Source organism: Eutrigla gurnardus (assembly GCF_963514095.1).
Source record: "Eutrigla gurnardus genome assembly, chromosome: 20".
Lineage (NCBI taxonomy): Eukaryota > Metazoa > Chordata > Actinopteri > Perciformes > Triglidae > Eutrigla > Eutrigla gurnardus.
In genome coordinates this window covers 2421371-2443119 of record NC_139931.1, presented here as the reverse complement: position 1 = coordinate 2443119, position 21749 = coordinate 2421371, and the positions used below count along the sequence as shown (strand labels likewise).

At 45.8% G+C, this 21749-nt stretch overlaps 4 protein-coding genes across 8 annotated transcripts in view; 1 reads left to right on the top strand and 3 right to left on the bottom strand.

The window, feature by feature from the left end:
- Positions 1 to 21749, top strand: part of jmjd8 (jumonji domain containing 8) — a 160224-nt gene that overhangs the window by 55079 nt on the left and 83396 nt on the right. The gene's annotated exons all lie outside the window — the stretch shown is intronic.
- spns1 (SPNS lysolipid transporter 1, lysophospholipid) lies at positions 2236 to 9742 on the bottom strand. The gene is made up of 13 exons (XM_084037832.1): positions 9525 to 9742; positions 7542 to 7757; positions 7123 to 7188; positions 6657 to 6793; positions 6418 to 6569; positions 5972 to 6038; positions 5755 to 5897; positions 5234 to 5386; positions 4557 to 4746; positions 4403 to 4468; positions 4026 to 4124; positions 3273 to 3441; positions 2236 to 3072 (listed from the first exon to the last, which is right to left on the bottom strand). Exons 2-13 carry the CDS (start codon positions 7747 to 7749, stop codon positions 3002 to 3004), a joined length of 1521 nt encoding a protein of 506 aa, XP_083893958.1. The 5' UTR covers positions 7750 to 7757; positions 9525 to 9742; the 3' UTR covers positions 2236 to 3001.
- Positions 10729 to 15990, bottom strand: nfatc2ip (nuclear factor of activated T cells 2 interacting protein). 5 transcript variants are annotated; one of them, XM_084037303.1, is made up of 9 exons: positions 15797 to 15990; positions 13697 to 13861; positions 13546 to 13606; positions 13211 to 13343; positions 13057 to 13131; positions 11984 to 12188; positions 11766 to 11910; positions 11543 to 11664; positions 10729 to 11446 (listed from the first exon to the last, which is right to left on the bottom strand). In XM_084037303.1, exons 1-9 carry the CDS (start codon positions 15806 to 15808, stop codon positions 11285 to 11287), a joined length of 1080 nt encoding a protein of 359 aa, XP_083893429.1. In that variant the 5' UTR covers positions 15809 to 15990; the 3' UTR covers positions 10729 to 11284. The 5 variants fall into 5 exon arrangements, with proteins under 5 accessions (XP_083893429.1, XP_083893430.1, XP_083893431.1 ...); XM_084037304.1 differs by having other exon boundaries at positions 13697 to 13828; positions 15797 to 15988; XM_084037305.1 differs by having other exon boundaries at positions 13697 to 13795; positions 15797 to 15988.
- Positions 16276 to 21152, bottom strand: sgf29 (SAGA complex associated factor 29). Its single transcript, XM_084037308.1, has 10 exons — positions 21061 to 21152; positions 20362 to 20435; positions 20196 to 20271; positions 19805 to 19877; positions 19068 to 19132; positions 18845 to 18974; positions 17913 to 18059; positions 17711 to 17746; positions 17302 to 17464; positions 16276 to 17210 (listed from the first exon to the last, which is right to left on the bottom strand). The coding sequence occupies exons 2-10, from the start codon at positions 20425 to 20427 to the stop codon at positions 17094 to 17096; spliced, it is 873 nt and encodes a 290-aa protein (XP_083893434.1). The 5' UTR covers positions 20428 to 20435; positions 21061 to 21152; the 3' UTR covers positions 16276 to 17093.

Sequence of the window (21749 nt, the reverse complement as noted above, 5' to 3'; positions counted from 1 at the left end):
GGATGTGGGATTATATATATTATATATATATATATAAATATATAATATATTAAATATATATAATATATATATATATATATAATATATTTTTACTAAAGGACCAGTTTGACATTTTATATATATATATATATTATATATATATATATATATATATATTATATATTTATTATATATTTCTACTATTGTGTAAAGCTTAACAGTATTGTTTATGTACTTGTATGTGAAACCCAAACTTAATAAACCTGTATCAATAATAATAATAATTAAAACTGCATAGCAGTGTCATGACGGGCCCTCGCTCATATGCGGTCGTGGACTGCCTGCGGTCACAGGGCAGCGGCCGCCTCTCGTGGCTCAAGTCGAGACACAAGCGACCGACATTGAAAGGCATCCGTCTGTCACGTGCGGTCGTGGAGTGCCTGCATTCACACGCGTGGCAGTCGCCTACCTGTGCAGCGGCCACCTCCTCGTGGCGCAAGTTAAGACACAAGCGATTGACATTCAAAGCCATCTGTCTGTCACGTGCAGTCGTGTCGTGGCTGTATTCACAAGTGAAACTACATTTCAGTCACAGAGCTCACACACGTGTCCCTGCCTTCCTGACATCTCTCCTCCCCCTGTGTCCTCCTTACAGGCTGAAATGAAAGGAATCAGGTGTGGCTTTTACTTTGAAAAAGTCACAAAATCAATGACATTTCCTGTTGCCAGTAGGTGGCGCTCTGACTGTGAGTGAATATCAAAGTGCAGATGTGTTCAGGAAGGAACTCTAATCAAGTGTGCAAAGTTTGGAGCAGATCAGAGAAGAAACACTGAAGTTATTATGTTTATGGCAGAGTTCAACTGACAGCTGTGTGAGGTGCATGTGGAGATGTGTGCCATCTCTCCTCCTCCCTTTGTGTCCAGGCTGAAATGAGAGGAATTTAAAAAAAGGAATTAAAAGTGGCATGGCTGTTGATCTGGTGTGAGGCAGACTGCATGTGAGATTCACAGTTCTCGATGTGTCACTGATAGATCTCTGACTCCCCCTGGTGGTCGCTGTGCCCCTGTGTCTCTCCACCCTATGTGTCCTGAGTGAGGATTGAGAAACTGGCTGAATTACACACTTGGCTAAAAACATTTTTTTTACCTACTTTATCATGACTTGAGGCGGTGGGTCCAAGAGCCTTTTCTGTACAGCTCCACTTGGCCTATCTAGGAAAAAATATTTCATGCGTGTACGCCCTACCTAGAGGGGGGGCTGTTGCTCAGAAAATGGGCATAAAATCGGTCACATTTCATGTTGCCATTAAGTGGCGCTCTATCTGTGAGCTAAAATTACAGTGCAGTTGTGTTCAGGACGTGATTGTTAACAAGCATGAATATTTTGGAGCAGATCGGAGAAGAAACGGTGAAGTTATAACAGCTTTAATGCCAATGGCGAAGGTTGAAAATAGTAGCGCAGTCATGGCGCCGCCGTGGCCACGCCCCTAGACTTTTGGAGCATCTTTGAGCAACTTTTTGTCCTTAAGGCCTTTCCAACCACATATCCAATTTTGGTATCAATCGGATCAACGGTATAGTACAAGTTCGATTTTGTACGACCCCTGTAAATGGCCAAAAACAGCCAAAAACGGCCAAAAATGGCACTTTTTGAAAATTTGTGGCAGCGCCAAACATTACCCAATTTTGATGAAACTTGCCGGGTCTGTTCTTTGAAGCTATGGCAACATAGGTTTCGGGTTTCGTAATTTTTGGGGCAAAGGTTATAGAGTTATGCTAATTGCATTTTGGTAGCCCAACCCTCTAATGTTCATTGGCCGATATCTTCTGATAAAATACACATTTTCAAAAGTTTTTCGGACCATCACCCCAGCTAGGTCTAATGAGTATGCTTTTTTGTAGAGGACACTTGTCGGCACATGTGTGCAAAATTTCATGTCAATCGGAGTTGCGGCGCTGCGGGGCTGGCGAATCTCCATGCTAGGTGGCGCTAGCGAGCAACTTTTTCATGGCCGAATGCGAAAACGCCAAATACTCCAATTTTTCACCAGGTCCTGTGGACAATCCAATTTTGGTTAGTTTTTTTCCATGCTCAGGCCCCCAAAACGCAGGTCGAAGGCGTGAAAGAATAATAAAAAACATTGCAATAACAATAGGGCTTCGCAGCCCGACGCTGTCGGCGCTCGGGCCCTAATAATAATAATAATAATAATAATGTGATCATGATAATAAAACATTCCCGTTAAACACAGTCAGTACAAATTCATTTGTTTAATATTTCACAAAAAATGGTTAGCTAAAATAATTTGAGTTTAACAAACAGCTTTGATTATTAACATCCATTTAAAAGGTTTTTAAATAACACCGTTCACCCCGCCGAGTCAGACCGGATCAGACCAGATCAGTCAGACCGGGTCTGTCTGACCAGATGAGACTGGGTCTGCCAGACCACCAGTGGACTCGGTGGAGCCCTGAACCAGGTCCTGGCTCCGTGAACAGTCTCCCTTTTAACACCGAAGCATTAGAAACTCAACAAAGGATTTTAAAAACGGCAGGAATATAAAGTCCAGAGTTTCCTGTTTGATGACCGTTTAGAACATTAGTGTCAGAATTAAAAGTCGTCCAAACGTAAACGAACACTTGGAGAACCCATTAAAGATGTTTATAAAATCACTTGAGGAGCTCCATGCAGCCGGCTCTGTTGGGTTGTGGTTTATAGAGGATGTGAATCTGACCGCTGGTCCCAGACCAGCCGGTTTAGAGTCCCACTGAAGGCAAGAAACGTATCGATCAGTTGGCAGCTGATCGGTCCCAACAAACATCATCCTTCAAAAAATTATCCAAAAATAACGCTAAAAAGTTCCCGAGACGACGGCGACGTCCCGACCCGATTAAATTATCTTTAAAAAAAAAGATGTAAAAATAAAACCTTTCTGGAAGGCAGTCCATTCACAGTCCTAAAAACGTTAAATATCATATTAATAATAATAATAATGACGAGGGCAGAAGTGGACCTCCGTCATCAGATCAGGACGCTGGAAACCGGGACTCTGGTGGACCGGCCGCTCTTCGGCACCACGATGGGCTCGTCATCTGGAAACACAGGAAACCATCACTTATTATAGAAATATATATAAAATATATATTAAAAATATATAGAGACCCTCGTCTGAACTGGTCTGACCCATGTTTAACATTTATTTATGTGTGTGTGTGTGTGTGTGTGTGTGTGTGTGTGTGTGTGTGTGTGTGTGTGTGTGTGTGTGTGTGTGTGTGTGTGACGCTGGTCTCACCTGAGGGGACGTAGTTCTCGGCCTTATGGCGGTCCGCCTCGATGAAGAGGGCGGTGGCGAGGAAGAAGCCTCCGCCGATGACGGCCACGAAGGAGCAGAGCAGCAGGGAGATCTGCAGAGACCGGAACTGCCAGAGGAAGGAGTCGGTCTTCCTCAGAGAGTCTGAGACCTGAAGAGGACCCGCATCGGTCAACGTTAAAGCTTTAGTTATTGATCAGCAGCGTCCAGTAATCAATCAGTGGAGGATTTCCATTCCTCACATCGATAGAGAATGTATCAACTACTTTGATGGCTGAAGTCATTTTTAGTGTAAAACCATTAACTGGTTCCAGATGAAACAATGTGTCAATAATAATATTATTAATAATGTCAATATTAATGTATCAGTGATCACATTAAGTTTTCATATAAAAGTCTTCATATAGTTCATAATCTATTGGATATCTTTGACATCATGTATTCTTTGCAGATGACAATGAAGTGTATTTTCTTGATGGTTTTTCTGTTTGGATCGTTTCATTCATCATTATTTATGTATTTGTCGATTTATTCATCCAGGATTCTGTGCATCTGAAAGCATTTGTCCTCACATTATAATTTTAAATAAATAACTAATTACTAACTAACTAAAATAAATAATTAAGAATATCTTTCTACATAAGATTATTATTATTTTTCTTTGTTGCATCTCTCCAATAAAATACCCAAAACCAACCCTGAACAGGTGTTGATGAGTGCGATGCGTTCACGTACCACTCCGATCAGGTACGGACTTCCTGCGTCTCCCAGGAGATGCGAGATGACGATCTGCAACGCTTCAGCTGTGGCCCGACGCGTCGGCACGACGACGTACTGGAAAACAACATTACGTTAGTCTGTGGTCCCCCAGAGGTCTAGATAGTAGACAACATTAGTCCAGACACCACACCAGACTATGTGGAGGAACCAGAGACTGTCTGTGGTCCGCCAGAGGTCTAGATAGTAGCCCACATTAGTCCAGACACCACACCAGACTATGTGGAGGAACCAGAGACTACCTGTGGTCCGCCAGAGGTCTAGATAGTAGCCCACATTAGTCCAGAGACCAGAGACCGTCTGCACATAGTGAACAGGAAGAGGAAGATTCTCACCAGCAGGATATCGGCCACGATGGCCCAGTTCATGGACAGGAAGGTCTCTCCGAGGAAGATGAAGCACTGAGGGGGCGGGACAGAAAACATCCTCATTACTGATGTGATCAGCTGTGATCTGATTGGTGGAAGCCGGAGCCCCTGTGAGACTCACGTAGGTGGCGATGGTGCTGGCCTGAGCGAAGACGATGGCCAGGTAGAGGAACGGCGCCGAGAGGAGCAGACCGGCGGCGCAGACCAACGGGTCGGCGCGGGGCGTCCTCGTCCTCAGCTGCCGACTGATCTGCACGCCGCTGGCCACGCCCAGCACGCCAGTGATGCAGGTGATGATGCCGAATATCAAACTGTCAGAGGAGAAAAGAGGGTCAGGATGGATGCTGCCTGTCTACTTACCTGTCTGAGGGTTAGTTACCTGTCTGAGGGTGAGTTACCTGTCTGAGGGTGAGTTACCTGTCTGAGGGTCAACTGACCTGTCTGAGGGTGAGTAACCTGTCTGAAGTGAGTTACCTGTCTCTGAGGAGGGTGAGTTACCTGTCTGAGGAGGGTGAGTTACCTGTCTGAGGAGGGTGAGTTACCTGTCTGAGGAGGGTGAGTTACCTGTCTGAAGGTGAGTTACCTCTCTGAGGAGGGTGAGTTACCTGTCTGAAGGTGAGTTACCTGTCTGAGGAGGGTGAGTTACCTGTCTGAGGAGGGCGAGTAACCTGTCTGAGGAGGGTGAGTTACCTGTCTGAAGTGAGTTACCTGTCTCTGAGGAGGGTGAGTTACCTGTCTGAGGAGGGTGAGTTACCTGTCTGAGGAGGGTGAGTTACCTGTCTGAGGAGGGTGAGTTACCTGTCTGAGGAGGCGCAGTTGCCCTCCACACAGGGAGCCCTCTCCCCGTTGAAGACCGCCGCCCTGAACAGGAAGGTTGGAGCCCAGAGAGCCAGCGAGCCGGTGACGAAGGCCACGGCTGTGAAGCCGAAGGTGGACAACACGAAGCTGTAGCTGCAGAGAGACCAGCAGGTCAACGACTACAGGTCAGAGGTCATCTCTCTCAAACTACAAACAGAAGTTGTTTTCACACCAAATGTTTGGACGCGAGAACATAAACTCATGTTTACAATGTTTACTGAGGTAAAACATCGAGAGAAGTAGGACCATTTTCTCATAGACTTCTATACAACCAGAGAGGAGTCGCCCCCTGGTGGCCAGCAGAGAGAATGCAGCTTTAAGGACTGGAGGTTGCTGGTTTTAGTTGAGTTTAGTTCTCTTTGGTAAAAAATATATTCATAACCTTACTGACAGGTGCATCATGGGAGCTTTCCTTTTGATCAAGCAGCTAAACCGTTGTAGTGACCCGAAGGTGGACCTACTTCTTGCTGAGGGCTTGCAGGTCCCCCAGCCAGCTGGTCTGGTGCAGGTGGTGCTCCGGTTGGGACTCGATGGCTCCTCGTTTGGGCTCCTGGACCACGAAGAGCAGCAGCAGCACTGCGATCAGGCCCAACCCCGGAGTCACCTGAGGAGAGGACGGGAGTCAGAACCGAGCCGGGACACGACCATCATCACCATCATCACCACCGGCAGACTCACCCTCAGAGCCCAGTGCCAGTCTTGAGCCACGTTACCGACTTGGGAGCCCAAGATGTATCCGAGACCGCTGACCGCAACAGAAGACACCAACAACACGTTTCAGATGGAACACTTCCTGTCTGACGGAACACTTCCTGTCTGACGGAACACTTCCTGTCTGATGGAACACTTCCTGTCTGACGGAACACTTCCTGTCTGACATTTCTAAACAACAAGTCATAAATCATAATGGATTCTAGAGTTATGGCCAAAGAAAAAAAAAGCATTTCATGAGGTCACACTGACATTGACCTCCAAAGGTCACTGTGATGATGATCAGAAAATGCTCTAAAAAAAAAAACACTGCCATGCTCACAGGTGACCAGAGGAGCCACAGTGACCTCACCTGCCCCCTCACGGTGACCTCACCCCCCAGTGACCTCACCTGCTCCCCCCAGTGACCTCACCTGCCTACGGGGATGGCGAAATAGAACACAGAGAGCATGTTGGTCCTCTTCCCCTTCACGTAGAGGTCGGCGATGATGGTGGGGGCGATGGTGGAGTAGCTGGCCTCACCGACCCCAACCAGACCTCGGGTCAGCAGCAGGGCCCAGAAGTGCTGGGGGGGGGCACAGGGGTCAAAGTTCACTCAGGCTTCTGGACACACATTAAAAAAAGAAAAGACCCAGAGTTCGGGAAGACTAACCTCTTTGGGGGTGAAGGAGCTGGCCAGGGTCACCAGAGACCAGAACGTGATGCCAAAACACATGATGACCTTCCTGTTGTAGCGGTCGCCAAGGTAACCGAAGACCGGAGCCAAGAACATGTAGCTGCAGATGAAAACTGGAAGGAACACGCATGCTTTCATAAAATAGGATTTTACGTCACAAAGCTGAAACCATCGGTGACTAATCAGGGTTCCTCCACCTTTCAAGTCAAATTCAAGCACTTTATTCTAAATCCAAGCACTTTTAGAACCTTGAAAACACCACACTAATATTCAAGTGTTTTCAAGGATTTCCAGCACCTGGTAAATCAATCAGCAGATTGACGGGAAGTGAAGGTCGAGGTAATTTCCCAGTAAAACCATCAGCTGGTTCCAGATGGAAAAATGTGGCTTAATGTGATTCATAAAGTAATAATGTTTATGATGATAATATAAACGTTCTCACCCGTTTGGAGCAGACCGGACTTCTCGTCGTTGATCCCAAAGTAGTGCTCGATGTCGGGGAGGACACCTGGGGGGGTTGACACATGGGTTACTGTTGTCACGGTAACCACATCTGGTTTATACCGAGATAAAATGTCTTCAGTCACACAAAACAAATCATTAATAATAATACAAATATGATAATGACCCTTGAATGAAGGAGGATTCACTCAAATGTTTTCACCAGCTCAAAATAAATGTAATGTGAATTAATTAGATCCAAATCAGTTTGTTGTTTTCTTCCGATTTGACTCAAATCACATCAAAGTCTCTTCAAGAATTATAATAATTGTTTTGAACCTCAGATAACCGTCAACATCTGTGTTATTTAACTATACTGCCTGAGTGAAGGCCTGTGATTGGTCGAGGCGGCGGCGTTACCTGCCACGGTGAAGCGGTCCATGTAGTTGAGCAGGTTGATGAAACAGAGGCTGAAGACGGTCAGCCGCGCTCGGACCGGTGACACGCCGCTGGGCGACTCTTCCTGCGTCCGCTGGGCCGCCGCGCCGCCCTGCTCCTCCGAGCCCTCCGCCTCGCTCTCATCGGAGAAGAACGGCGCCGAGTCCGACGTGGGCTCGGCCAGAGACATGGCCGCCGCTGAGGACGGGGATCAACAATCACCATCAGAAATTCTCCATCCAAGCACTTATCAAACCTTGAAAACACCACTTAAATTCAAGTGTTTTCAAGGATTTCCAGCACCTGTACCAACCCTGAATAATAATTGATTAGATGTCAACTATTTAATCAATCTGCAACCATTTTAATAAATCTGTCGGAGTCATTTAAATAAATAAAGGAGGTACAAATTCTCTGATTCCAGCTTCTTAAATTTGAATATTTCTGGTTTCTTTGACAGGAAATTCTTGGGTTTTTCCTGACATTTTATAGACTAAACAACTAAATCGAGAAAATACGTTTGATGTATCATTTAAGATGAAAACAACTGAATCAATGAAAGGAAGTGGATGAAGAGGAAGAGGAAGGACAGGCCGTCACATGACTTAGTGAAACCTCGGTCATGTGATCACCGCTGTCAAGTATCTCATGACTCAACGATGTTTGCTGACTATGTTGGGAATCGTTTGTGAATCCTTGTGACAAAAAAGTTATCACTAAATATTTATCAAAACAGTTCTGAGAAATAACAGGAAGGAATCACGGAAGGAAAGAGGATCCGTGATAGGTTCATATTCTAGGATTCACATTTCATTTGTATCCTTTATTTTCACTTTCCCTGAAGGGGAACGCAACTATTTGACGGCTTTCTTCAATCAATTAATCCATCAATCCATGTTCTATATTTAGGTTTTGGCCAGCTGGTCTGACAGAACAAGACGTCCACGTGGACTCACTGTTTTACAGAACGACTAATCAATCTATTGGTATATAAAACAATCAAAAATCAATCGTTTCAGTCCTGACACTTAGACAATATCGCTGTATTGAAAATGCAGATCACATCCTCACTAGGATCGTCACTAGGATCAGGATCCTCACTGGTCTCAGTGAGGATCCTGATCCTATGGAGGATCCGAGTGAGTCTCAGCGGCCAGACACTCACGCGGTGCGTGTGCACGAGTAATTAATAAGCCGCCGCTGCTAAAAATACAATCAGCTCGCGCTCGGATGAGACGCCGCGCCGGATTCCATTCAGAATTCTGCCCGTTTTCTCGCGTCGCCACGAACGCGACGTCACCTTTTGATCGTTGAGAAATGGCGTGTTCCCCTTCAGCGGGTCTCCTGAAGGATCCGGACACGATACATTATTCAAAAGGACACATAACGGCCACGGATAGCGACATTACTTTCGACCAGAGTCCATTCATAATCCCCCCTTTTCCCCGTGCTTTGCCTCGCAACAACAGCACCGTTGGCTTTAAAGGTTACCCGAGTGACGCGGGACGTTTTCAGGGGGGCTTCTGGGAAATTCGGCACGGAGGAAACGCCACTCCAGACTACAGTCAAGATTCAGTTCATTTCTATGCGACGTTACCCGGCTTGTCCCACAAAACCACACGTTACTCGATAGCAACCGAAACGTGACATTTTAATTAAATGACCAATTCGGCAAATGTGTCTTAAGGATAAGACGATACGCAAGCTCGTCCTGGTGAAAAGTCCCGTTAAACATAAGCACACATAATCAAATTAAATTCGCTGTTTATTCAGTGAAGTTCGGCGTCCGGCCAAGAACGGGGGTTGGGACGTTACGTAGCTAACTTAAAAAAACACCAATTGACAACAGAAGTAAGCTGGGTCCAGTTTGAAGAGTTACCGTGCAGCTAACTGGTGTTTAAACCAGTTCCACTGGCGTGAAACCAGTCGGCGGGTGTCTGTTCGCCTGCTGTTGTTGTTGTTTACCTGTGGGGATGAGTCAGGACTCTCGCGCTTCTTTTCTTCCCGCCTCCGCAGGTGACGTCTTCTAGCCGCGAGCCGTGCACGTCACTCAGAACCGCATAACGACGACGTTACCCCGGCGACACTTCATGAAACCAACGGGTTGTTACTAACGGGACACTTTCACGGGAGAGAATTCTACACCGCCGCCATGTTGGATCTGACCAAACTTCCTGCTCCGCCGCTCACATGACTTTTGTTGTCTGCGAGTCACGTGAACGTAAGGTGGCGAGCATGCGCGGAACGGATCACCGGCGATACACGGGCCCTTTAAATGCGGAACAAATGGAGCAAACTAAATTACTTAACAAATAAAAAAGTGAATTAAAGATTTAATTAAGATGATTGTGGTAATATTTAAACATATAATACTTTATCTGAGCGATATAATCTGTCAACAAAACACTAATTAACCCCGCAAGCAATGTTTACTTTAATCCGAAACCATGCTGGTTATTAGGGTTAGTTATAGAAGTACGGAAGACAAATAGGGCCACGTGTGTGAATTTTTTTTTATTATTATTATTTTAAATTCTAATTTTCTTTAAAAAAGGTCAAAATTCAGACTATAAAAGACATTGGATTTTTAACTTCAAAAATAAAGAAGGATGCATGGAGGGGTTTTTTTTCAGATAAAAAAATAATAAATCAATAATAAATGATCAAGGACGACTCACAGCGTTCCCCATCAGCCTCGACGAGATTCAGCAGCTCAGATAATAAGATACTTTTATATTTTTACACCTGAAGCTGAAGAACGACGAGGAATGATCAAAGGGTCTTAATGTACTTAATAACTAACGAGCGGATTGATTCATCTGATCAATGATGTTCATGGACAACTGCTGTCATTGTAATCAATTAATAATTAATGTATGAATAAAAAAATCATATCAAATTAATGAACAGGTTAATTTATTTTATTTGACGAATTATTTTTATATTAATTTACTTTCATATTTGATTATTTCCCGATGTATTATTTAATTAGCATGTATTATATCACCGTGGATGTAACTCTTTGAATAGTAAACCCCAGTACTACATTACAGGAACACATTAGAGGTACTTTCATACTTTGTACTTAAATATTGAATATAGCAGATGTGATTTATCACTGTGAGATTCTGGTTACTTATTTATTTATTTAAACCACCTTTCATTGATAACAACAATCATTTTTAGTTTCCGCCTTTATAAACATACTGTATAATATAAATAATACAGCATTATTGTCATTTGTTGTCTTGATATTTGAAGACATTTGTTTGGTTTAGATTATTGACTTTTCTTTGGTAGTTATTTGTTACATTTCTTTTTAAGAAACAACAGGATTCATTTGTTCAATTGTTTAAATAAACATGATAAAGAAACTTCATGACTAAAGTGCATCAGTGGTTTTCTGATTATTAAAAATAAACTTTACCTCAGTAGGATTTAAATACATAATAATATCACCTCAAAGCAACTTCTACTCCTTTTATTATTATTTATTATCTTCAATAAAAGTAAAAAAGTAGAGATTACTGTCCAGTCACAATAACATACAAACAACTTTATAACTGTAGAATTATTCATTTTTTAGGTGTTTCCTGGTTTTAAAAAAAAGGTCTAAACTTAAAATCCATTTCTCTTTTGTATTTTCATCATTTACAAACATCGGAACTTAACTACCAAACGAGTGCTTCGTCGCCGTTTTATTTATGTACATGTGACCGATGACTCTACACCCAGACTTCGATGATGTCACCGTCCTCCATGTCCAGCTGTGCTGGCGTCTGTCCGTCCGTCACTTTGCAGCCGTCGAAGTGGAAACGGACCATCGTCGTGGCGACGCCGGGCATGCCGGACACGTAGCGGGAGAAGACAGAGCCCAGCGGAGCGTCCTGAAACGCCAAACACACACGTTATGACATCATCGCTGGCATCCAATTAAAAACACAAAGCTGCTGCGGCAGAGAGGAGGAGGCGGAGCTACGAACTCTTTGCAGAGAGAACTCCTGAGACGAATCTCTGTCTTTGCTCTGCAGCCTCACGGTGATGATGTCACAGCCGCCGCCACCACCGCCCCGACTCTTATCCTCCGCTGCCATGACAACGCACTCTGCACAACACAGAAAAGGCAAGTTGCCCGGATGAAGACTGAACCTTCAGACCAACGTGCCCACAGAAGGAAAGAACTGCTCGCCATGTCACGTGACCCACCGATGATGTCAGCGATGCCGAGGCCGAGCTCGCCAACGGTGGAGTCTGTTGGAAGCTCCGCCTCCTCCCGGAGCAGCAGGAGGCGAGGGGGCGGGACGTCGAGGATGCTGGACAGCTGAGTCACCACCTGGCTTAAAGGTGTCGACTGAAAAACCAAGATTAGTTAGAGACGTACACGGTGACATCATGGCGGACATCAGATCCACGTGTATACGCACCGTTAGGACCGGGACCTTGTGCACGTCGGTCCGGCAGCGGATCTTGAGGGGGATCTCCCGGACCTGCGAGCTGTACGGAGAATCCCCGAGTCCCAAGATGGGGTTCACGACAATGACATCGTCGTCTCGGTCCCTGGAGGACTTCCTGTCCGGGGGTCCGGGGGACAGGAGGGAGTTCACCGCCTGGAGCTTCCTGTTGATCTCACTGAGGGAGGGAGGAAGGGAGGGAGGAAGGAAGGAGGGAGAGCGGGAGGTCGGATGAGAGGAGGGAGGATGGGAGGAGGGAGGGAAGGAAAGAGGAAGGAAGGAGGGAGGAAGGGAGGGAGGAAGGATGGAGGGAGAGCGGGAGGTCGGAGGGGAGGTCGGATGAGGGGAGGGAGGATGGGAGGAGGGAGGAAGGAAGGAGGGAGGAAGGGAGGGAGGAAGGGAGGGAGGAAGGGAGGATGGAGGGAGAGCGGGATGTCGGAGGGGAGGTTGGATGAGGGGAGGGAGGATGGGAGGAGGGAGGGAAGGAGGGAGGAAGGAAGGAGGGAGGAAGGGAGGGAGGAAGGATGGAGGGAGAGCGGGAGGTCGGAGGGGAGGTCGGATGAGGGGAGGGAGGATGGGAGGAGGGAGGAAGGAAGGAGGGAGGAAGGGAGGGAGGAAGGGAGGGAGGAAGGGAGGATGGAGGGAGAGCGGGATGTCGGAGGGGAGGTTGGATGAGGGGAGGGAGGATGGGAGGAGGGAGGGAAGGAGGGAGGAAGGAAGGAGGGAGGAAGGGAGGGAGGAAGGATGGAGGGAAGGAGGGAGGAAGGAAGGAGGGAGGGAGGAAGGATGGAGGGAGAGCGGGAGGTCGGAGGGGAGGTCGGATGAGGGGAGGGAGGATGGGAGGAGGGAGGGAAGGAGGGAGGAAGGAAGGAGGGAGGAAGGGAGGGAGGAGGGGAGGTCGGATGAGGGGAGGGAGGATGGGAGGAGGGATGAAGGGAAGGAGGGAGAAGTGAGGAAGGAAGGGAGTGAGGGAGAAGTGAGGAAGGAAGGGAGTGAGGAAATAACCCGACTCACACACCCACAACAGGATCCGGATCCAGACTCACCTGATCTTCTGTTTGACCTGTCTGGACTGTTTCCTGACGGGACTCTCTGGAGGAGACGGGCAGCGGACGGCTTCTCTGAAACCACAAACTCCACATTAGCGTTAACGGAGGAGACCCCGACTAGAGGATCTGAGCTGGTCTCTAGACGGCCTACAGTTCTATCGTCTTCTGCTGGTCTTCGTCTTCGTCCTCCGAGTCGCTGAGGTGGACGAGGGCCGGGACCTCCGCCGCCACCGCCGGTCTTCGGGACGAGAAGTCAGACCACGAATCATCGTCTGCAGCGTCGTCTGCTCCGAGACAAACATCCTCTTTAAACCTCCGGACACGAGAGCTTAAATTTGATTATTTATTCCATTTTATTTTGTATTATTACTATTTATTTTTTAGGTGAATTCAGCATCATTGTTATTCCCTGGTAATACGCTGAAAATAAAAAATTAAAAAATAAAAAATCTCCCGACTCTGAACCTCTGAGCTTCACCTTCTCACCTGACTTCTCCTTCTCCGTCAACATGGCCGCCGTCGGCTTCAGCTGCAGGCTGCTGTTCACCTGAACACAGAAGCCACCAGGTGGGTTAGGAACGGAGATCCTGTAATAATACTAATAACATGAGACGTTGTCGTGGGTTACGGCCTTCACCTTGTTGGAGTAGACCGGCACCGACACGATCGCCGACGGGTCCAGGATGCGTCGGCGTTTAGGTGGAGGCTTCAACACCTGCTGCTCGCCATCAGACACCTGGAGAGACAGACAGGCACCGAGGTCAGACACCTGGAGAGACAGACAGGCACCGAGGTCAGACACCTGGGGTGCAGTCGAATAGTCAAAAAATAAGGTCCTAACTCCTATTCCTAACTCCTATTCCTTGACCTCTGGGGAAAACGTCACGGGGTTAAGGAAAGGCGATAGGAGAACTCAAAAGGATTTAGGAAAAGTCGACCGCGGTGCTCAGAGAATCCGACCAGACTTTCACTAAGATACGTCATTAAAACGCGGCCGCTGATGATTGACAGCTGGTGATCGGCACCGGCGATTGACGTGCGTCTGCGCTGGAGAAACTACAATAATGGACTACAAAAAGCGCATCGTCCACTTCTCCACATGTTGGTTTTATCAACAGCTGGTTCACTGACCGGCTTCAGGTCCAGCAGCTCCTCCTTCCTGTTTGACCGTTGTATTTACATTTGTGGTTTTAGTTTCGTTTTTGTCAAACATTTGTAACATGATTGAAAAAAAAAAAAAAAAAAAACATTCAATTATTATCACTGTCCACACATTTATCAACACTATTCCAATTACTATATGCCTGCATGAAAGTCGTTGTTAAATATGTAAATGCACATATCGTTTGTTTTCATGAACGGCCGAGGTGTGCGGCACTTTAAATGTTGCTCTCGCTAAGAATTGTGGGTCGGTGTAATCTCCTTTCATATGGCATAGGAAGGTCCGTTGCATCCTATGCTAAAGGAGCTCTGAAAGGAAGCATTGGAGCTCCTTTCCTTTACATTTAGAGAATTTGACCGGCTCTTATCATGGCGGCCACTTGTTTACTTCCGGGTCACTTCTTCAGTTAGGAACCTTCCTAAGCAAAAAAGACTATTCGACTGCACCCCAGGAGAGACAGACAGGCGCTGAGGTCAGACACCTGGAGAGACAGACAGGCGCTGAGGTTCCTGTCCTCTTTGTATCAGCTCCAACCAGTCTGGACTTTCTCCTTTGACCTCTCTGACCTCTGGCATCAACTAGGCCTTTCCCCCCCCCCCCTCGCCCCTCTGGATCTTCTGGGACCGGTCCCTGTAAAACCTGGACACGGTTTCTGGATCAGTGGCTTCAAGAACCACGCTGCGTTCAAAAATCACTGAAAATCCCGTTCGTTTGAAACTTTAGCAGATCGTCTTCTCCACACTTTCGTCTACCTGCCTCGTGATTGGCTGATTTGGTGCGTTAACGAGCAGTTGAACAGGTGTACCTAATAAAGTGGCACACAAACGGAATCATTCACGCTTCCGTCACATTCCGAGCATCTGAACACGTGACGCATCGCTGCAGATTAAACTACTTTTTACTGGCCTACCAGTACTCTGACGGTGTGGTATTAATACTTTTACCGCAGTAAAATGTATCGCAATACTTCTTCCGCCGTTACTCCGTGGTCAAATGATTACAAACCACGACGTTTAACACGTTTTTAATCACAGTGAGAATGTGGTGAGCAGTTAAAAAACCACCGGGATGGTTTTATGTCGTGTGTTTGTTGTGTCGGCTCGGTGGAAACACGACTAATCCAGCGGGAAGTTCCGTTTAACCGGTGAAAAACCAAACGCTAACGTTACTTTTTAAAGTTAGCTAACCCGTTAAACGAGCTAACCGTTAAACGAGGTGTTTTTTTAAACCGAGTCCGGTGCCGCTCCTGGGTTATACTGCAGCCACACAGCAGCAGCTACGACGTGTTTTCTTTAAAGTTCACCCGGTAGTTGAACTCGTAGTTTAACGTCCACCGTCGCTTCAGTGGAACATTTTAAACGAAAAACGCAACGAAAACGGCAGCTGACTATAAACACGGACTTTTATTTTGAAGAACTAACGTTCGCGTTAGCTAATCTCCGACTGCGCCGATTTTTAGCTCTTCACTTTTCGCTGCTAGCAACTTTGACTTCGTTACTTTTCCCATAATTGACCGATAAAGTTGCTTTTTGAGCGCTTCAGCAAAGCAAAGCAGCAGATCTGTCAAACACTCACCGCTTCAGCCATTGTTGTTTCTATTTTTCCGCGGGCTGGTGCTGCATTCACGGGCGGTGGGAAATCGGAAACTATTAGTCATCAGCGGTGATTTCCGCGGTCTGGTGTTGCTTTCAGGGAACCGTGTAAAAACACGCTGAAGGAGCGACGAGGAGTTAGCCACATGCTAGAACATCCTGAGCTATAGTAGTTTATTTAACAAGTACTTCTAATTTTGAGGCATTTGCACTACATTTCAGAGGTAAATATTGTACTTTTACTGCATTAAATTTGTCAGGTTTAGTTAATTTGCATTATGTATAATTATAGATTGAAATCATTAAATTGAGTGCGTGAGTGTGTGTGTGTGTATGTATGTATATATATATATATATATATTCAAACAAAGCACAAGTACCTCACACGTGTACTTAAAAAGTAGTAAAAGTACTAACATGGCTGATGCTGTCTTCTGTGTAAATGAATGAGAGACTAAGCAGTCAATTCTGCTCTTTTTACTTTCGGTTTCACACAAAAATAATCAACACTTGTAAACATGTAACAAAAAATAAAAAGGCTCAAACTGGGACCTGGAGCCTTAAACGTCCCTCTACTGGCCACTAGATGGTGCTGCGTCCCTCTACTTGCCACTAGATGGTGCTGCGTCTCTCTACTGGCCACTAGACGGTGCTGTGTCCCTCTACTGGCCACTAGATGGTGCTGCGTCCCTCTACTTGCCACTAGATGGCGCTGCGTCCCTCTACTTACCACTAGATGGCGCTGCGTCCCTCTACTTGCCACTATATGGCGCTGCATCCCTCTACTGGCCACTAGATGGCGCTGCGTCCCTCTACTGGCCACTAGACGGTGCTGCGTCCCTCTACTTGCCACTAGATGGCGCTGCGTCCCTCTACTTACCACTAGATGGCGCTGCGTCCCTCTACTTGCCACTAGATGGCGCTGCATCCCTCTACTGGCCACTAGATGGCGCTGCGTCCCTCTACTGGCCACTAGACGGTGCTGCTGTGTGCGTGAACAGAAGAATGAAACGCAGCGAGCAGAAACGCGTGCAGCGTGCAAAACCCTCCACATGTGACTCTACAAGGACAGAACCTGTGAGCGGCTCCCGCGTCTCCTATGTGCAATGCATTATGGGATAATAGTGAACATCAATAGTCAGCATGTAGTTTGGATTTGGAACTTGGCTCGTAGTTCTGATGTCCGTCGTTTGTGTCGCTCCTCTTCACAATCTCATTAAAGAGACGGCGAGTGTGAAAACGTCTGGTGATGGCGAGGCGGCGCCCCTCCGGCGGCCGGGTCACTTCTTCTTGTTCTCTTTGCAGGCGACCACGTAGCGCTGTGCCACGTTGAGGGGCGGCGAGTAACCGTCGGCGTATGACGTGTCCTCGAACAGCACCGAGTAGTCGTCCTGAGGCTGTACACACACACACACACACACATTAATATATATATATATATATATATAATGTGGGATGTGTTGGAGCTGAGGATCTGGGGAGTCTCACCCTGTGTGGTGGTGTGTGGATCAGGGCCCGGTAGAAGCAGGTGGTCTGGGGGTAGAGGGCCAGCACCAGCTGGTCCTTACTGAACAGGGCCTCCGGGTCCGTCTCCGGGTTTGCCTTCCACTGAGGCAGCGGGATGATCCTCCGTCTGCTCAGCGTGTGTCTCCTGCTCACAAACACACTTTCAGACTTCACATCCACTTCCTGTTTAATATCAGTCACGAGGAAACACTTTTACTTTAATTTAATATCGTTTCATCTAATGTTATCTGTGTATAATTATTTTATTATTAGCATTATTATAATATAGGATTAAATATTGGTGTTTTTACAAATAATAATAATAATAATAGTTTTAAAATAAAAAAAAGTAAAAAGATGGAAATAAAACAGGAAGAGAAGAAGAACTCACTCTTTGCCTTCTTCATCGATGTCGTCCACTTCGTACCTGCAGACAGGTGAGACAGGTGAGACAGGTGAGACGGACGCTGATGTACTAATACACCAGTAATACTCATATAAACGTCTTTCTGGTCCTGTGAGGTCTGAGATTCTGAACGCAGCGATACGATTGGCTGCTGCTCGCTGATCGACTTCCTGTGCGACGTTCTTACTTGTTGGTGGAATGGTTGTAGCTGACCACCTCGGCGAGGATCCACTGCTCGTCTCCGTCCACCGCCTTCACCCTCGCCGCCACCTTGTCGCCCTGCTTGGCCACGTAGTCGCCGCTGGCGGGCGTCGCCCCGCAGAGAGGGGGGGGGCTGAAACACACAGGAAGTACCTCAGACTCATTACAGCTGTTCCCTCTCTGCTGGATTGGATTTTTATTAGGAATTTAAAAGTACAAACAACTACAAAGAGGATGAAATACAATAATCCCAGAGGATACACGTCAAAGCATTACCTCCAACACGTATTTCCAAAGTGATCCTCGATGGAAACAAACAATACATAAAAACTAACTGGCCAAACTGTGTAAAGACAACATGTCTGACTCATTCCATGGTTCCTCCACCTTCTCCAAAGTCAAATTCAAGCACTTTTCAAGCATTTCCAGGTGCATTTCCATGCTTTTCCAGCCCCTTCCAGCTGTGGTAAACTCCATCTTTGTATCAATCCAATGGTCAGTATTCAGTCTACTTATTATGTCACTTGTTCATCACATTAAATGAGATGTTATTGTCCTCTAAACAACCAACATGATGTTTGGAGACAGCTTTTTACAGAAGGACCACAAATGAAAGGAAAACTAATTCCACTAACAGATCCACAGAAATATAATCACCAACTATTTTCATCATCTGTTCATCATCAAAAGTCATTTTTCATAAAGAAATGTCAGAAAATGCTGTTTTCAGTCCCTCAAATATGGAGATCTTCTGTTCTCTGTTCTATCATAGATGTCATCACATACAACACACATTTCAAGACCTTTAGTCTACATCCAAGCACTTAAAACCTTGAAAACACCACACTAAAATTCAAGTGTTTTCAAGGATTTCCAGCACCCGTACCAGCGCTGGTTCTTAGAGTCCTCGACACCCACCTCTCCCCCGGCTTGCCGATCCACAGAGGAAGCGTCATGGCCGACTGCTGGAGGAGTGTCATCAGGACGCCGCGCCGCATCGTCTTCCTGGGAGGGTCGCTGTCGCTGTACACGCCCGCCATCTTGGCAGCTGTAGGAGACAAACATGCAGACGCCGCCGTTACTGGAATCCTCTTCCAGAGCGACGGCTTTGAATATGAAATCTTCATCATCAAACACGAACCGATCCTCCGCTCCTCCAACAGCGACTTGATCTCTGCGATTTTATCCAGAGCGTGGCGCAGGATGCTGAGACGGAGGAGAGGAGGGTTAACACCTGGATGTAGTCTGGACCTTTATAGACCAGCTGTCAAGCCCGGACCCCCAGACCTAAAGACCTGCACCCTTAAACCCTTTACAGGCCGGAGCTGTGACTCTGTCAGGGACCGGCATCGTGTCGCGGTAACACGACCAACACGAGGCTCATCTTCTCGTTACCATGGAGATAAAAACACAGCAGCCCACCAGAATGTAGCATTTTCTTGTTATTACTATTATTATCATTATGTTATTACCACATCTGATGTGCATTGCTTTTGTGTCTCTTGAACAGTTTAAATCAAATTTTGCTTTTGTTTAAGAAGGAGAAAAGAAATAATGGCAATAATCGATACAATCAAAATAATAATAATATGAATAATATTTATTTATAAAGCACTTTCCATCAGAGTGCTGTACAAGAAGAATATCAAATGATAAATTAAAAGTAGTTCAATAAAAATAAACAGTTCTGTAAAACGACAACAACCCAGAAAAAAAACATTCACAGTAACATTACAATAAAAACATTTAATAAATAACATTAAACACAACAACATGCAGCAGTAAAGAAGTGGGTCTTTAGCCCGGCTTTAAACCCGTGTATCGAATCGCAATAAATGTAATCGTATCACGATGAAAGCGGCGCAGCGGCCGTCTCACCTGCACTCGGCCTCGGCGTCGGCCTTGGCCGTGGTGTACAGGCCTCTCAGCTTGGTCCGGTAGTACGGAGACGCTGGAGGACAAGACGACACACTGAAGCACCAATCACAACACAGAATGTCAAATTGAAAACTGTGCAGGGGCCCGGTCCAGAAAGCAGGTTCTCCTGAAACTCTGAGTTTGTTAACCCTGAGAAGAGGGATACTCTAGAGTTTTCCGCTCCAGAAAGAGAGGTAACTCAACCTTTAGGTCGGTTACCATAGTAACATAGTTAGGTTCAGAGTTGGTTGAGCCTGCTTTCTGGAACGGGCCCCAGGTGTGTGTGTGTGTGTGTGTGTGTGTGTGTGTGTGTGTGTGTGTTTGAGAGAGGCGTGACGATGCAGTGACAGACTTTTGTTCTCCGTCTGCATCCTCTCGTGGGTCTTCTGGATGTTGAGCAGGTTGTGTTCACTGCGTGACCTCTCCTCCTGGAAAACAGACACACGACTGCATGACGACTGTACTGTTCACCCCCAACACGGTGATGGATGAACACCTGAGTGAGTGTCCGACTGTACCTGGGTCTGCTTGATGAGCTGGTGCAGCTCTGTGAGCAGCTCTGCAATCTTGGTATCAGCTGACATGTCTGCACCTTCATGGGGGCATTCAGATAAGATTCTTGTTAGACACGTTCAAAAACCCCATTAAGATATCTGTCATTTTAGGTCCACGGCCTCTGATAGAAGAGTGTCTGGAAGCAGCGACTAGGACCAGAACAAACTGCTATAAACTCTTAAATTATAATAAAATGGCATAAAATATGAAAGCCGAATAATAAAGTGGATCCTACTAGTTTTTTACTAATGTTGTACTGAAGGCTTTCGCGTCTCAAATAACGACTCATCTCTTAATCTTCACATTTCCGATTGGAGTTCGACGGAAACCGTGATCTTGCGGGGAAACGTCCCGTAATGACGCTACAGCGACAGCGACGGTGTTCTGGGTTCAAACGGCGCGAAAACGCAAACGTCTTGTTCAGTAACGTGGGCAAAAACATGCTCACGTTAGCTGATAGTTGTGGAAATAAAAAATGAGTCCGGCTGACGTCACGGCTACTTTGTATGGGGCTAGCTGTTAGCAAGCGGTTGCTGTCGTTAATGTTAGCTTGTTTGCTAAGCTGTGGGATTCGTACTCGCGCTCCGTGTATTTTTTTTACTTGATTACGTCACGATAAACGACGCGACGTATCTTTTTTTCTTAATACAACGTGAACTTACCGTGTTGGAATTTTCTGTTTGTTTATTTTGTCGATTTGCTAACTACACTGGTTTTAGCTAGCTTCCTTCTTCTTCTTCTTCGTTGGTGTTCAAAGCGGAGTCTGTGAATCCTTCCAACCAGAGCGCCACCAGCTGGACGGTTGGCAAACAATTATTTGGTGCATTTGGTGAATGTGGATCACAATATATGTGTACAATATTATATATATATATAATAATAAATCGAAAATAAAATAAAAGATACAAGTTGATTGTACAGATTTAAGTATTTGTACTTCACCGAAGTATTTATGCTATTTATACTCTTAGCCCTACTACATCTCAGAGGTACATAATGTACTTTTTACTCTACATTTACCTGATAACTTTAGTGCCATTTTCAGGTTCTGATTAATAAAAACAAAATCTAATAATCTAATAATGATGTATTAGTAGACTTACTGTGACTTTTTGGACTACTAAACCGACTTTTTTTGACGCAATATACGACTGTTTTCGACATTAGTAGTCAAAAAAAGTCAGTATATTAACTACAACTTTTTTCGACATTCTATACTGTAACTTTTTTCGACATACTATACTATGACTTTTTTAGACATACTGTGACTACCTTTATAAATAATTTTGTGTTTTATATTTGGGAAAACCATTTCCTTATTTAACCGTGCTTGGTTATCAATATAGAAGTC

What these genes read in the sequence shown, in the direction of transcription:
- spns1 (XM_084037832.1), bottom strand. Translation starts at nt 7,749, where the DNA reads ATGTCTCTGGCCGAGCCCACGTCGGACTCGGCGCCGTTCTTCTCCGAT. An exon ending in GTCCGTACCTGATCGGAGTG is followed by an intron (nt 3,442 to 4,025) that starts GTACGTGAACGC and finishes GGTCCTCTTCAG; the next exon opens with GTCTCAGACTCTCTGAGGAA. An exon ending in CGAGAACTACGTCCCCTCAG is followed by an intron (nt 3,073 to 3,272) that starts GTGAGACCAGCG and finishes CTGTGTTTCCAG; the next exon opens with ATGACGAGCCCATCGTGGTG.
- nfatc2ip (XM_084037303.1), bottom strand. An exon ending in GACGGAGAAGGAGAAGTCAG is followed by an intron (nt 13,344 to 13,545) that starts GTGAGAAGGTGA and finishes GTCTCGGAGCAG; the next exon opens with ACGACGCTGCAGACGATGAT. An exon ending in CGGCATCGCTGACATCATCG is followed by an intron (nt 11,665 to 11,765) that starts GTGGGTCACGTG and finishes TGTGTTGTGCAG; the next exon opens with AGTGCGTTGTCATGGCAGCG.
- sgf29 (XM_084037308.1), bottom strand. Translation starts at nt 20,427, where the DNA reads ATGTCAGCTGATACCAAGATTGCAGAGCTGCTCACAGAGCTGCACCAG. An exon ending in AGCTCATCAAGCAGACCCAG is followed by an intron (nt 20,272 to 20,361) that starts GTACAGTCGGAC and finishes TCTGTTTTCCAG; the next exon opens with GAGGAGAGGTCACGCAGTGA. An exon ending in ATCGATGAAGAAGGCAAAGA is followed by an intron (nt 17,465 to 17,710) that starts GTGAGTTCTTCT and finishes GTTTGTGAGCAG; the next exon opens with GAGACACACGCTGAGCAGAC.